Source organism: Neomonachus schauinslandi, chromosome 4 (genome assembly GCF_002201575.2).
Source record: "Neomonachus schauinslandi chromosome 4, ASM220157v2, whole genome shotgun sequence".
In the NCBI taxonomy this organism is placed as follows: Eukaryota; Metazoa; Chordata; class Mammalia; order Carnivora; family Phocidae; genus Neomonachus; species Neomonachus schauinslandi.
This window is the reverse complement of record NC_058406.1, coordinates 45,568,315-45,583,593: the sequence shown is the minus strand read 5'-3', so window position 1 is coordinate 45,583,593 and position 15,279 is coordinate 45,568,315. Positions and strand designations below refer to the sequence as shown.

General features: G+C 42.1%; 1 protein-coding gene across 1 annotated transcript; it reads left to right on the top strand.

Moving 5' to 3' along the window:
- Nucleotides 1-2,843: 2,843 nt before the first annotated feature.
- LOC110575081 (small nuclear ribonucleoprotein G-like) lies at nucleotides 2,844-3,074 on the top strand. The gene has a single exon (XM_044914037.1). It carries the CDS (start codon nucleotides 2,844-2,846, stop codon nucleotides 3,072-3,074), a length of 231 nt encoding a protein of 76 aa, XP_044769972.1.
- The last annotated feature ends 12,205 nt before the right edge of the window (nucleotides 3,075-15,279 follow it).

The following is a 15,279-nucleotide window of genomic DNA, read 5'->3' as shown; positions in this document are numbered from 1 at the left end:
TCCTTCCTTCCTTCCTTCCTTCCTTCCTTCCTTCCTTCCTTCCTTCCGCGCACATGAGTGTTGGTGGGGAGACAGAGAATCCTAAGCAGGCTTCACGCTCAGCATGGAGCCTGACGTGGATCTCGATCCCATGACCCTGAGATCATGACCTGAGCCAAAATCAAGAGTTGGATGCTTAAATGACTGTGCCGCCCAGTCACCCCTCTTGCCCTTTAATTTCTATAGCAGAGTATGTAGAGTAGGGATCACGACTCATATCACCCTCTGGGTCAACAGGCCACTGAAATTAGGATGTAATAATATATGGAACGGAGGCTGTGCACATTTGGAAGTGTATGCCTAAGCCATAAGGGGCAGGGGCTACTCAACTCCACCTAATTTTTGCCAGACTTGACTAGGGACCTGGTGTTGCCAAGTCTCCCTACTTTTCAAAAGAACCTGGAAATTTAGATTTAACTTTTATGCAACACCCTGATTTTTAAATCTTAACAATTAATTCAATTCTTCAAATTCTTAAATGCAGGTAATGACCCATTAGTCACCAGCTTTTGGCCCCTAGTATTATAATGTAAGAAGCATAGTTGAAATCATCACGTCTAGCTGTGTGACTCTGAGCATGCCTCTTAACCTCTCTGAGCCTTAATTTTATTGACCATCAAACAGTACAGAAGATGGCATATTAAGTGCCAGGCTTACTGTCTCATACCAAATAGATACACCATAGATAATAATTCACTCCCTTCTGTTCAATCCCCTAACCTTAGTGTTTCAATCATGTATACCTCTGATTCCAGAGAGGAATATTCAGTTTATTACAAGACCAGTGACTTCTGGAACATCAGCTTGCCTTTGTCCTGCAAACGATCAAATCACAAGAGCTTACAGTGTATTCTTACCCTGTTTTGTTGAAAGCCATTTCCCCAAAATGCATTTTATGTGGGCAATGAGTCTCTATTCATGCACAATTTCACATGAAAAGATTTGCCCTTTTCATCGTACGCATGGCTTGAATCGGCCAGCCTGCGTGAAAATATTTCCATTCATTAGCATGCCAAATGATGTCACTGGCCTGGAACTTGGGTGGATATTGCATGGACTCATAGACTCCTAGCACTCTAAGGATTCTCGGAGGAGACCATCTCGTCCACCCTTCCACGCAATGGCCCTTTCGATGCAGCTTAAAACAGCACCGGAAGGTGGTGAGGGCTCACTATTCTGGGAAGCCGCCCTGGCCACTCTAGTTATTGCAAATCTCTTCCTTGTATCACATTTAAATCTGAATTCTAGTAACCTCTTCCCATTGGTTCAGATCTACCCTCTGGCAATACTAGGAGTAAGTTTAGTCATGGCACAACATGCTATGTTGTTAAATAATCATAACGGCAAGAACTTACATAACAATGTCAGGACTGTTCTTGACATTTTACAGGTATTTACTTAGTTAACATTCACAAAAACTATAAATCAGGTAATGAAGCATTCCCATTTTCAGAGTGAGGAAATGTGAGGCACAAAGCAATTAAATGACATGCCTAGGGTCTCACGGCTGATAAAAGAGAGAGGCAGGAAGGAAACCAGGGCGGTCTGTCCTCCATGTTCTTAGGGCCTACCTCCTCCTGCCCCTCCGCAAAGGGACACCAGCACCAAGGTTACTGCAGGACCAAGGACTCTGATGTCACCCAGAGCAGATTTACATCCTGTCTCTGCCACTTCCTCTCAGAGCAGACTTGGGCAACCTTCTTAACATCTCTGACGTTTAAATGAGAGGTATGCCACCTCTCAGTGGTCTTCGGAGTCAAATCTCTGTAAATTGTCTAGAGCAGAGCCTGGCAAGCAGTGGACATGCAAAGGGTTTTTGTTGAGTAAATGGCACTTATCAAGACCCCAGACAGCGCATCACCTGGTCTTTCATCTTTCCTTCCATGGCCAGCATTCCGAGAGTCCTCTTCATACTAACCGCTCACTCCTCTTTGGGCACTCTCCATTTTCCTCTGTCACTTTCAGTATGAAGGATATTTTGGGGTGGCCTTGCCTACCTCAGAATACAGTGGTATTCTCACTAGTTTAACAGCCCATTCCCATCACTGCCACTAAGACTGTGCGAATACACTTCTCTCTCAAGCATCTATTCTCCAGGTTCTACACTGGGAACTGAGGATAAATAAATGAATTAAAACAAGAACTCTGCTGTAAGAACCTAGGGTAGCGTAGAATTGATGGTATAAAGAGTTATGGAAAGGGTAAAAAGGGAGTGTGAAGAAGGGAAGACAGCTCTACCCAGGGCAGGTTGAGACATAGAACATTTTTGAACAAGGAAGGGAAGAGAAAGGAAAGAAGGGAAGAAAATGTATGGTTTAGAACCTTGGAAAAACCTACATGTCAAAAAACAAACCTTAAAATGATGACATAAACTAATGGTAGGATATCCAAAAGCTCTTAAAATGAGTTATAGGGAAATTCATAAATATGACAAAGACTCTAATATATAAAGGATAAGATTGGTAAATTCTACCACTTCAAAATTTCAAATGAATGTATTGCAAAAACAAAAACACAAAAAGCCAATGTGTAGCAAAGGTTGCTGGTTATGAGATCACCCACACACTTGAAGATACTTTCGTCATATATAACAAAGGACAAGTATCTAGGGAAATGCTAAACCAGTAAGTAAAAGAAAAAACTATATAGAAAAATAAGGAAAAGAAATGCACAGGCAATTCACATAAGAGTAATCATAAATGCTTGATTAAACATATCTGCAACCTTAGTAATCAATTTGGGGAATTCAAGTTGAAATAAGAATGAGAAAGATAGGGCATCTTTGAGCTCGCCAAGTAGACACCATGAGCAAAGCTCACCCTCCCGAGTTGAAAAAATTTATGGACAAGAAATTGTCTTTGAAATTAAATGGTGGCAGACATGTCCAAGGAATATTGCGGGGGTTCAATCCGTTTATGAATCTTGTGATAGATGAATGTGTGGAGATGGCAACTAGTGGGCAACAGAACAATATTAGAATGGTGGTAATACGAGGAAATAGTATCATCATGTTAGAAGCCTTGGAGCTAGTATAAACAATGGGTGTGTTCATCAGAAGAAATCAACTGCTTCCACATGTCCCCTCCATAGTACCTGTTTTACTACAATATAAAAATCAGGTCGTGTGCATTTTCATATCGAACTTTTTTGTTAAATAAACTTTTATAATAGTCAAAAAAAAAGAATGAGAAAGATAATTTCTCATCTATCAGACTAGCAAACATTTAAAGGTATGACAAGATCAAAAGTTGGTGAAGGAATAAAGGAAAATTACTATGCTTATCATGAATTTCTGATGAAATATACATTGATAATATGCTTACAAAGAGTAGTTTGGCTCTCTGAGTGTATACGTTTCCTATGACCGAGTAATTCTGATACACATGCATATGTACATACACTTCCAGACACACTTTAGAGAATATTGTGGACATGTGCACAAAGAGATATATACCAGAAAATTCATTGCAATTCTATTTATAATGGAAAAAACTCTAAACCCTCCACATGCCCATTATTTGAGGAATGGAGGACTTAAGAAGAACAAGCTAATGATGAGATCTGAAGCACATAATTCAAGTGAAAAAGTATGCAGGATTATATTTAGTATATGTACAGTATGATTTCAGTCATGGAAATCTTTTTAAAAACCCACACAAATATTAAACAATACTATGTTGTTCATACATAAACTGTGTTCAAAAAAATAGACTGGAAAAGATACTTAATTCATGAAGTAGTAGCCACTAGAGAGGGAAGAGATGAAACTCACAAACAAGAGTGAGAGGGGACTTTAATTTTATCTGAAACGTTTGATTTTTTTATTTAAAAAAGATTTAAGGCAGTTGTGGCAAAATGTTAATAATTATCTATTATTGGTGGTGGGCTCATGGATGTTTGTTATAATTCATTGTCACTTTTGCTACTTTTATAATCGTCTTCAAAATTTAAATGCAATCCCAGGAGAAGAGCTACTTTTAAAGTCTTGAATGAGTCATTTTGATGAGTGAGGGTGGGGTGCACGTCAGAGTTTCCCTGGGTTTCTTCCCTCAGAATGACCCTAAGAAAAGTAGCACAACAATCCAAGTAATCTCTGATTATAAGGTTACAACCCTCCCAGGAACCAATCACATAATTTACTTTTTGCTAAAAATCAAATATAAATATGAAGCAAAAGAAAATTCTGTATTTGTGTATTCAGACTCAGATATTTATTGTTTGTTGAAAGTTTAAATGAATTTGAGGGGCACCCGGATGGCTCAGTCATTTAAGCATCCAACTTTTTTTTTTTTTTTTTAATCACATTTTCTTTTAAACACCCAACTCTCAGTTTAGGCTGGGGTCATTGTCTCGGGGTTGTGAGATGGAGCCCCGTGTTAGGCTCTGTGCTGAGCATGGAACCTGCTTCAGATTCATTCTCTCTCTCCCTCTGCCCTCCCCGCTCCACTTCTGCTCTCTCTCACTAAAAAAAAAAAAAGAAAGAAAGAAAGAAAAAGAAAAAAAAAAAAAAAAAACTTTCAACAAACATTGGTGAGCACCTTCCCCCAGGGCAGGCACTATGCTAGAAGGAAGGTACCCATAGATAAACAACTTTCTTGGGAGTAGAGCACCAAAGTTGCATTTTACTGGGCACATACCCTTACTTCCAGATTTCTCCCCAACGTCACCTTCATAAGTATTCCCCGCAAAAACACTGAGAAGGAGGTATTATTATCCCCAATCTATAAATTAATATACTGACAGTGAGCCAGCCCAAGGTCATCATCAATTAGTGAGTGGCAGCTTTTATTCTCAGACTCACGTTTTCTGACATGAGGTTCCACGTTGCTAGAGCAGACATTGGATGTTCTCAGAAAAGTGAGATTGAGATCTCTTTTGAGATGCACAGTATTCTGTAAAAAGCAAAACTTTCCAACCTTTGCTTTTGTCCTTGAAACTGAGAAATAAAATTGTGAGTGGAACTAATAGTCTTTGGATGGCCGGCCTGCCTACCATTTAGTTTGCGTTCCCACTGGGCAGGAACCATGTCATTGGCCATGGTTTGCTCTGTGCTGAGGGCATGGATGCTCAGATGGAGAGTGCCCTCAGAGCATGCCTTGCACCTGCCAGTGACAAATTGTCAACTGGGAGGTCTGTGAGCACCTAATTGGCTCTTGTTCCTTCAGAGGACACACACCCCCTCATGCAGAGAGCCCAAGGAGCGAGGTGCTGAGGTGCATAAGATGTAAGGTCCAGGCTCCCAATGTCACGATTTCTTTTCAGCTTCCTTTGTGACTTTAGCCAGAGTGGGCTTTCTGATCCTTAAAACTCCTACATTTAAAATGCCAGTTCTTAGATTACCAGGATATTGATGGGACTAAGTGAATAGAATGTGCTGGATAACAAAATAATTGTTGAACTTTTTCAGATGGTCTTTCTTGATCCCCAAGGCCATCCTGTGAGGTACAAAGGAAAATTCCTAAAACCTCCATTTCGCAGAGGAGACTCAGAGAGGTTACCGAACACTCCGGTAAGCGGCTCTCTGGTCAGTGAGAGAGATTTTCAGGCTAAAGAGTACACGTGAGCCTTGACAGACTATCTACCGGTTATTATTCTAGCAGGCTTCCAAAGTTGCCAAGTGGTTTCCTCTTCTTTTTCTTCTTTTCTTCTTTTCTTCTTTTTCTGAGTCAGGTGAGGCTCAGCCTCACACCTGCGGGCTCTGCTCACTTTCTCCAGACAGGAATACCTGCAGACACACACACACACACACACACAGGTGTAGCCGCAGGAGGACCTCTGGCAAGGTGCCCTATGTGTTAAGGCCTCTTTTCACTCAGGACAGCATGAACAACTGGAGCCCTTGTAAACACTGAGTCCACATTGTGGAATGAGTTGTTTCTATGTCACCAATTACTGATAGGTGCACTGATGAATGCACATTCACATCCTCACGTACATAGTGGCACACAATACAAGCTCATAACGATAGCATACTTGGGGTGTTACCTCCCCACTGATGCTCCCCTGTTTCCACACCATCATGCTTGTGGTTCTCTCTGCCCCCATTGCCATCCTGGGTCACCTTGTCATTTCATCCCACTATCCTTGTCTAAATCCTCCTGCTCCTTCACATCACTCCCCCAGAAAGCCTTTCTGGCCCTCCCCCCTCTAGATTCAGGCAGTCCCCCACATGATCCCAGAGAGCCTCCTCTTTCTTCTGTGGTGTGTAGCTCATCGCATGCATAATTAGTGTCATTGCCTGTGCTGGGGACAGAGCCGTGGGCCTGGGATAGCCTGAGTTTCTCAAGAACATAGGCCTATACACAGAATCAGGTTCCTGCCCTCAGGGCAGTCCTACCAGCCCCCTCCTCCACATCAGGCATGGACCGCCCTCCTCATGTCAGCATCGTCAGGAGAGTGGTGTGGAGCCCAATGCAGCCGCGTGGTGCCCTCCCCTCATATCCCGCTGATGCCAGCCAGAGTTAGGGTGACTTCACTGGTTTTTCATTAGTCCCTAGCCTGCCGATCCTGCATTTTGATAGAAAACAATTTTCCCTAGATTCATTGTTAATATTGTTCATAAAATTCCATGCTATCTATTTTTATATCTTTATTTTATATCCCACCACCTACTTGTTTCCACACCTGCACAAGAAGAGAGCTGGAGAATATAAATCTCCAAGGTTCTTCCCAGGCTAATGTTTTGAGTCTGTGGAATGTCCCCTTAGTGGGTTGAGGAGCCAGAAGAAATATCCCCCGCTTTAAGTGGCTATCGTCTGAGAGCCATAGAAGCAGCCTAAATGAAGACTATTTACTGTATACTGAAGATTCCAGTTTACTTATTTTTCTTCCCTTCCAACCTGCTCCAGGTGGTTGAACCTCCACCCCCACGGGCCTCGTAGAGGATTAGTGCTCCTGCAGAGATCCCATGCATATTACTTGATGAAAGCTGTTACACGGGAAAGTTAGCAGTGATTAGAATCTGTTTGCCTTCACTTCATCTTATTGCAGATTATATTTGTATATTAACTTAATAATTCCCTGATTACCAAGGAGTTCAAGTGAGGTTCTCACTCTCCTCCATCCTCATTAGCCTTGTCCAGCTGAGCTCCTGCCAGGCTGAACCGTCATGACAGTGTCTCACTCAGCAGCAGGAGTGAGAATGATTCGTTCTGGGAACCCTGTCTCTGTTGCTGTAAACTATTTGCATACGATGCGGATTTGCACAGACCTAGCCGATGCTGGGTCCCAGAAGCAGTCTGCTTTCACCTCCCCCCTTATCTGAGAAGTGGCTGTGCATTATTCAGTAAATGGCCCCATCTGAGGAATTGACATCACTTCCTCATGAAACAGAATTTAAATTTAGACCTTTTGAGAGGCAATGTAGCACAGTGGTTAGGGTACATATCCTTGGGACAAGCGAGCTATGTTATAAGCTCGGGGATGACTTTGTTAGAGTTACTTAAGCTTTCAAAGCCTCAGATGACTTATCTATAAAGTCAGAATAATAATAGGGCTCACTCATAGGAACATTATGAGGATAAAATGAAATATGTATAAAGCGTATATCTATATGTGAGTTTTCATTATTGTTAATATTAAATAGTATCTGTGAAAGAATAGCAGAGAGGCAAGAGAAAGGTTTATCTTATGAATAAGGAAATAAAGCTAGGCGAGGAGAAGTGACTTCATCGCCTCCTTATCAAGCACTTACCATGGGCCAGTCCCTCAACATCAAAAATCCGATGTCCAACACCAGTCTCTGCCCTTCAGACAGTAACAAGTAGCTCTTAACTACTGTGGAATCAGAGAAGCCTTCCCAGAGGAAGTGTTGGCTGAATTGTCTTCATGAATCATCCTTTAATACCCCACCTCAGTCCTTAAAACCACACCTAACATCTCCTCCATGAAGCCCTCCTTTATTCCCTTCTCCCTGTCCAGTGCATAACTGATCATTTTCTCCTCTATTTAATTTGTACTTGCTCTGCGTTCACACATTTGCATATAAAATGCACATAAAAACTGGAGATTTTTAAATTCTTTTTCGGTTGTTTCTATCACTAGCACATAGCCTGGTGTCTAGGACATAGCAAAGGCAATCATAATTGCTGACTGAATCTCTAACGTGCTTCCTGTGCATAGGAACTGCTCTAAGTACTATATTTATATCAACTTGACCTCCTGGCAACTCAGTGAAGGTGCTAAGACTCAGTGCTAAGACTTAGTGATTTGCCCTAAATTGCTCAACAGCCAGGATTTGAATCCAACCCTTGATCCTAACCATAATGCAATAACTCTCCGCAGAGGTTTGCTGAAATGGACACAGTAATGGTCATCAAGTGCTAGGAGCTTTACATGTATTCTCATGTAATTTTCACAATACTGTTCTGATCCTCATAAATGTGTAAGCTGAGGCCTAGCATGTTTATGTACCTTGCCCAAGGATGCATGGCTAGTAAGTGGCTGGAGCTGAAATCCAAGCCTGTGGCTAGAGCCTGAAATCTTACCTACGACCCTAATAGTCCCTAAAGTGTGATGTGGGAATCGGGACTACTATGTGAGGATATTTTTATGTGGTTCATGGTTTATTTTAATAGTTACGTGTCTGTTTTAATGTGCACCACAAACAGTATGACTAGAATCTCAGCCCCATGGTTTTACTGGTGTAAATGCTGAACAGGAGCCTAGAGTGCCTATGGAGGTACTAGAGTGTGTCATCTGTAAAATTAAGTGAATGGTGGGCGCCTGGGTGGCTCAGTTGGTTGGGCGACTGCCTTCGGCTCAGGTCATGATCCTGGAGTCCCGGGATCGAGTCCCACATCGGGCTCCCTGCTCGGCGGGGAGCCTGCTTCTCCCTCTGACCCTCCCCCATCTCGTGCTCTCTCTCTGTCTCATTCTCTCTCTCAAATAAATAAATAAAATCTTAAAAATAAAAAAAAATAAAAAAAAATTAAGTGAATGGTAATGCAGTTAGATAATGGGTGTGAGAGGCTGGTGCATAGATGGCTGAAATTTGGGAAGCTCTGTGTTATGATTCCCTGCCTCCCCAATATGTGGAAGGGACAGTGACAGAGACATGAGAACACTCCAGAGTGTGAAAATAACAAAGGTGTGAAGTCAAGAAAACACTTATTAAGTTTCACAAAGGGTACTGTCTGGATTTGTCTGCCTGGAACTTTGAACTTTATTCTATAGAAAATGGAGAGCCTTCAATGATTTAGGACCAGAGGTGAACATGACATTGTCTATTAATATTCGTCTCTTAGAGTCATTGTGTGTTTATTATCCATCTGCATTTATAATAGCTTAACAATATATCTATGCGTAAATACCAATGAATAAACACTCACAAATATGCATTTGCTGCTAGCCCCCTAAACACAGTGCTCAGAGACACTGCTATAAAATCCGAACCATGATGATGTAAGCCTTGATCTGCATGTGGGATGCAGGGCCCACCTCTACCCTGCACCTACGCATTTTACAAATTAGGGCATTATCCTCCTTTTAGAAGTTGCTTCTAACTGCCAAGAGTGGTAGTCTTGCATCTTTCTCTATTTGAAATTGTAAAACTAATTGAACAATTCATTGAATCTAATGGCTTTAAAAAAATCAATAATTGCCTCCCGTTATTGATATAGTGGAAACGCATGGAAGAAATTATCCAATATAGAAAGAAGCCAGTTAAAATAAATAATTCAATAAGCTGCCTGGCAATCTATTCAAATTTTGAACTTGAACGATGACATGGAGTTTCTTAAGTATAAATAATGAAAGAAATATACCTAGTGCTGCCAGGGTGTGGACTAAAGCTATGGGCAGCCAAGATGCCAGTTCCTGGCATTTACCCCACTACTCATGGTTTTGTGGTCAGTAAATAGGTTATTGGCTGTAAGGTGTCCACGTGGGGAAAGTGTATGAATACTGGCTCCCAATTAGTGTGGTTAGCATTTGAGATCAGAGGATGGCAGTACTAATATGTTCCTCAAATATATCTAGTAATTTACAAAGCACTTTTACATCTAGCCACGTGTAGCTATCAGCCACCTCGATATGTTGCAAATGGGAAAACTAAGGGCTAGTAATATGAATTGACAGTATGTAGTCCTATTGCTAGTCCATACAAGAACTGAAATTATAACACAGGTTTTTAAATTTTTGTCCATTGCTCCATTTACTAGTATTACTAAGTTTGACTTTTTATTCCCTCCTACATTCAAAAGAATATGCAGAACTCGAGTGCCTCTTTTCTGTCCAAGGATTCTCCAGTTAAGAAAGGATCTGTTGTTTGGTCAGGGTCACACGGCTCAAACAGATTAGAGCTAGGATTTGAACATGGCTCTTTGGACTCCCGGTTCGGGGCATCTTTTTATACTCTTGGCAGTTAGAAGCAACTTCTAACTCCTCAGCTTTTAGTGTATCCCTTCCCAAGGCAAGAAGGTGAGGTAACCAGGGAGAACACAATCCCTGGCTGAGAACCAGAGGTGTTTCGAAGCAGAGCCTGAAACCTGGGACTGAGGAGGACTTTCAGCCAGATACTTTGGGTGACCTGGTTCCGAATCATCAGGGATGGAGGCAGATGTGTGCAGATGCTGGTAGCTGACAGAAACCTAGGTCCTGATGTCATGAAGACAAAAATTGTAACAGGACTCTGAGGGGAAAATAAAATGGAATGATAGGATTCCCCTTCCCTGCTGGTCTTTCTCCAATACCTCAGATTCTCAAAATGATCACATCACAGGCCGTGTCTGCAAGAAAATAAAAACAGCACAAGGGGTGGTCCAGTGTGAGCTGCAGTTCAGGACACTCAGAGAGCCTTTCACTCATTTTTCTTGTCCACCATTGCATCCCATATGTGCATGCTGAAGCTAAATATAGCACTTAGGTTGTACCAGGCATTGCTCTAAGTGATTAGGAATATTAACTCAATCCTCACGATAACCTGTGGGTAGACACTTTTATTATAACAGTTTAACAGACAAGGAAATTAGGACATAGAGCTTTTATTCATTCATTCATTCATTCATTCATTCATTCATTTTGGAGCCGACTCCATGCCCAACATGGTTCTTGAACACATGACCTTGTGATCGAGTTAGGAAAATTGGGGACATAGAAAGAGTAAGTGGTCATGCAAGGAACCACAGTGGGCAAACAAGGATTCAATGGAATGCGGGCCCAGAGGCTCTAGAACCCATATTCTAAAATGCCATGCTACCCGCCTGTCCTCAGTAGTCTATGCTCACCACTTGATATCTGGTCTCCACCCTTGCACATGGCACCGTGCCACTGAACTCAGTGGCGGGGGCAGGGGAGGGCACTGCATCAACGGGTCCCCTGGCCTTCTGGCTTCTGGTCGGGTTTGGCCAATGGAAAGCACCAGCAGGCAATCAGATGGAAGGAGATGGGTTAGGGCGGTTAGTCTCCTGGCTCCCTCCCTGCCAAGGCCACAGTTTCCTCTACTTGAGACCATACCTCCTATTGAAAAGCCCTCTCCAAAGCTACCACACCTACCACTATTTTCCTCCTGCTTCTGAGTCATGTTTCTTCCACTTGGCCCCTCAGGCTTGAAGGTGGTATAGTCTCTGCCACTGTCGTGAGCCTGAGTGCTTCACCATCCCTTGTAAGGGTTCCCCTTAACCATATCCACACCTATATAAATGGTCTCCTCTTTACACTTCCCTCAATTTACTGCATGTGAATGAACCATGCTGGGCCCCTGACTATTTTGGTTTTTTGGTTTTTTGGTTTTTTGGTTTTTTTGTTTCTATTATGTTCAGTTAGCCACTGTATAGTACATAATTAGTTTTTGATGTAGTGTTCAGTGACTCATTAGTTAAGAATAATACCCAGTGCTCACCACAGCATGTGCCCTCCTCAATACCCCTCCCCCACCCTCCACCCCTCTGAAACCCCCAGATTGTTTCTTTGAACTAAACCAACCAGTTGTTTCATTCTCCATAGGAAATCTAAACTCAAGCATCTAACTACCTGTTTCATGCAGTGTTGCTTGCACAAGGTTAGCCCTCAATAAATATGTGTTGGATAGAGAAAAGGAAGGGAGAAGGAAGGAGGGAGAGGTGGAGGGAAGGACAGAAATTTGGGAAGGGCAGAATTAAAGGCCCCATAGAGAAAGTTTGAACACCAGTCCACCACACTTCACCTGGATGAGTCATTTCCTTTCCTTACAAATAATCATAACTTGGGTCACAAAGCTCTATGACATGTTATTCTACTTTTAGCATATATGCTGGTATGCCCACTTTACAGTTCATAACACTGATCCCCAGAGAGATGAAATAATTTGTGTTTAGTTCACATGTCGATGAAGTATCAGAGCCTGGACTTAGCCCAGAAATTTTGATTCCAAATCGAATCCATTTTCCTCTCTCAAGCTGCAATTTCTGAGAATTGGGTTTCTCCCTCGTGACAGTGACCCAGATCTTCAGGAAGTCAGACCCACCTTGGGGAAACATCTGCCTCTTCCCCACAGCTTTGGTCATAATGGGAATTTGACTTAGGGTCCTTCCCATCACCACTGAGTTCTGCCTCTGGGTTTTCTCCTTGCTCTCGGGCTCACCCGAACACCACTCTTAACTGAACCTTTGGAGGGGGACAAAAACAATTCAGATGCTGAGAAACACATTGGTTCTGTCTGGTTCCTTCCATCTCAGTCTTCCAAGGTAGCCTGAGAATGGTTTTTATAAGCAGCATCCAGCAATCGATGTAGAGAGGTACTAATGCATTTTTCTGATAGCTCACTTTGAAAAATGTAAGTCTTTTTTTAAAAACTTAGATACTGATATTTGTACAGATGGGTGGCATTTGAATGTATCACCATGAAGTCCCCTGAGGACTTGGAAGGTCCCTCTGAGAAATGTTTATTTGAGAATCAAAAAGGCCATCACTTCTCCACATCCCGTTGATTTCATTCTCCTGGAAGTACATCAATCCTGGGCCCAGAGAGTGCCTTTAAAGTCGACTGGAAATACCGGTTGTTAAGAAGCCACATTTTTTTCTGATAGGGGGAAAATTTATGTCTTTAAATATTTAACATTCTAAATAAGTGGCCAAAAAATGAATCGTAGAAGCAACTATTTATGTGAACAAAGGTTTAAGACGTAAGATTGGATGGGTTATTTTGGACTAAACCAAGGAGTGGCTTCATTTTCTGTAGAGAGTCTCAAATCAGGAATTTGAAGAGGGAAATAACCAGAAGGAGAGCACCTCTAGCCCAAAAGACTACTTTCCCTCTTTTGTCTCCTCCACTCCACAGCATGCTTCTTTCAAGAGAAGCAGTTTGTCTTTGCTTGGTTTCCTGTCCTTATGTCTAATATACTATTTAACATGTAGTCAGGACTTCTTAAATCATTACTGAATGAACTCACTAGTTAAATGAATGGTTCATAAAGTCTCTCATTTTTTTCACCGAATCCTCAAAATTCCAGTAAGATGAGCAGGGGCAGGAATTATTCTTACTCTTCTTTTATAGATGTAGAAATTGAGACCCTGATACATACTGGGTCTTGCCCAAAGTCACACAGCGAAGTAACAGCAGAGCTGGGAGTAAAATCTTGCTCTTCTAATGAAGTTTGGTAGTCTTTCTAATTCCTTGACCTGGTCTCCCTTCTTATCCTTTGTTTTTTAGCTTTCACGTGGTCTACAGACTTAGACTTTGGAATGGAAATGGCATTTGGAAACTGAAAGATTGAAAACAAAGCTATTCCTCCGTAGGAACCATGAAATCCCCAAATGAAATGGGAGACATTGAATTCCCTGATACAGCGATCAATGTAATAGAAGAGAAGTGAATGACAGATATGAAATTAATGGCATTTAAATTTATGCAGTTACAATAGAAAACAATTCTTCTGGAATGCCTTCCTGAGCCTTTGATACGTAGTGGTAATTAAAAGAGCTCCTTTAAATCATTTATTATAATTATGTTTTAAATGATCCAGTCCTGAATGTAGCCGGCATTTTGTTGTTTACTGTTAACTGGTGACATTTGGAATTGACTAGACATTTGCAATAACTTGACTACTTTTCATATATAGAGAACAGAACTGCCTCTTGCAGTTGAATCGGAAAAGCATACCAGATCCCCAGTAGACCCCTCACTTTCTACTCTGCCTCAGTGATCCGATACACTCCCTGGGCAAAAAGAATCAGCAAGAGTTAAACAAAGGTAGGACTGAAGATCAGGCGCATTTTGTGACTTTCAGAGGCAAAAGGTTTTATGAAAAAGTGGCGAACTGATTACATGCTTTAGTTGTAAGATTTGAACCTCTACAGGTCCAGGCTGATTGTGAGTAAAATTTGCGAGTTGGCTAAAACTGTGTGCTAATGGTGTAAGGTTAGAAATTCAATCCACAGTCCAGCCATTTTTCTCCCCATATTAGCTATCTGGTATCTTTGCTTAAGGCTTTCTGGCTTACAGTCGAAGAACTTGAGGCTCAGAGAGGTTGAGAGGTTTGTCTAAGGCCACGTAGCTCATGTTAAGTTGGTGGGGGGAGAAAGTTTGGCTCTGAGTTAGATGCTTTCACCAGCTGTGCCCCACAGGGTTGTTCTTATTATTGGACAGTGTTTTGCAAGCAATACCGCAGTGTGGTACTTGTTGTAAAAGTGTACCCCCATTTGAATGGTGAGGTTCAGAGCAGTAAGGTGGCATTTGCCCAAGGCCACACTTTGAGTGGCAAGGATAGGACTTTGATCCAGGCTCTTGAGTCCAAGTTTAGGACTCTGGATTAAAGCACAGCTTCCTGGCTTAGAGAAGTCAAGTAGGTATATGGCCTGGATCATTAGAGGGCTGGGTGAAGGTCAGTGAGAAGTCACTCCTTCCAGATATAAGGGATGCATCTCAAGGATGCTCACATTTTCTGAACTCTTTTTTTTTTTTTAAAGATTTTATTTATTTATTTGAGAGAGAGAGAATGAGAGACAGAGAGCACGAGAGGGAAGAGGGCAGAGGGAGAAGCAGACCCCCTGCTGAGCAGGGAGCCCGATGTGGGACTCGATCCCGGGACTCCAGGATCATGACCTGAGCCGAAGGCAGTCGCTTAACCAACTGAGCCACCCAGGCACCCACATTTTCTGAACTCTTAAGATGATTTCTGGATCTTTCGTGTTTACTTCCCTTTCCTGAGCTGCTGCTTCCCAAAGCAACTATGGTTTCTCCAACATGCCAAACCCTCCATTTGCTGTCTCCCCCATCCCACTCCCCACTTCCTCCTCCTCACCCTCTCTGCTTTTCTTCTCCTT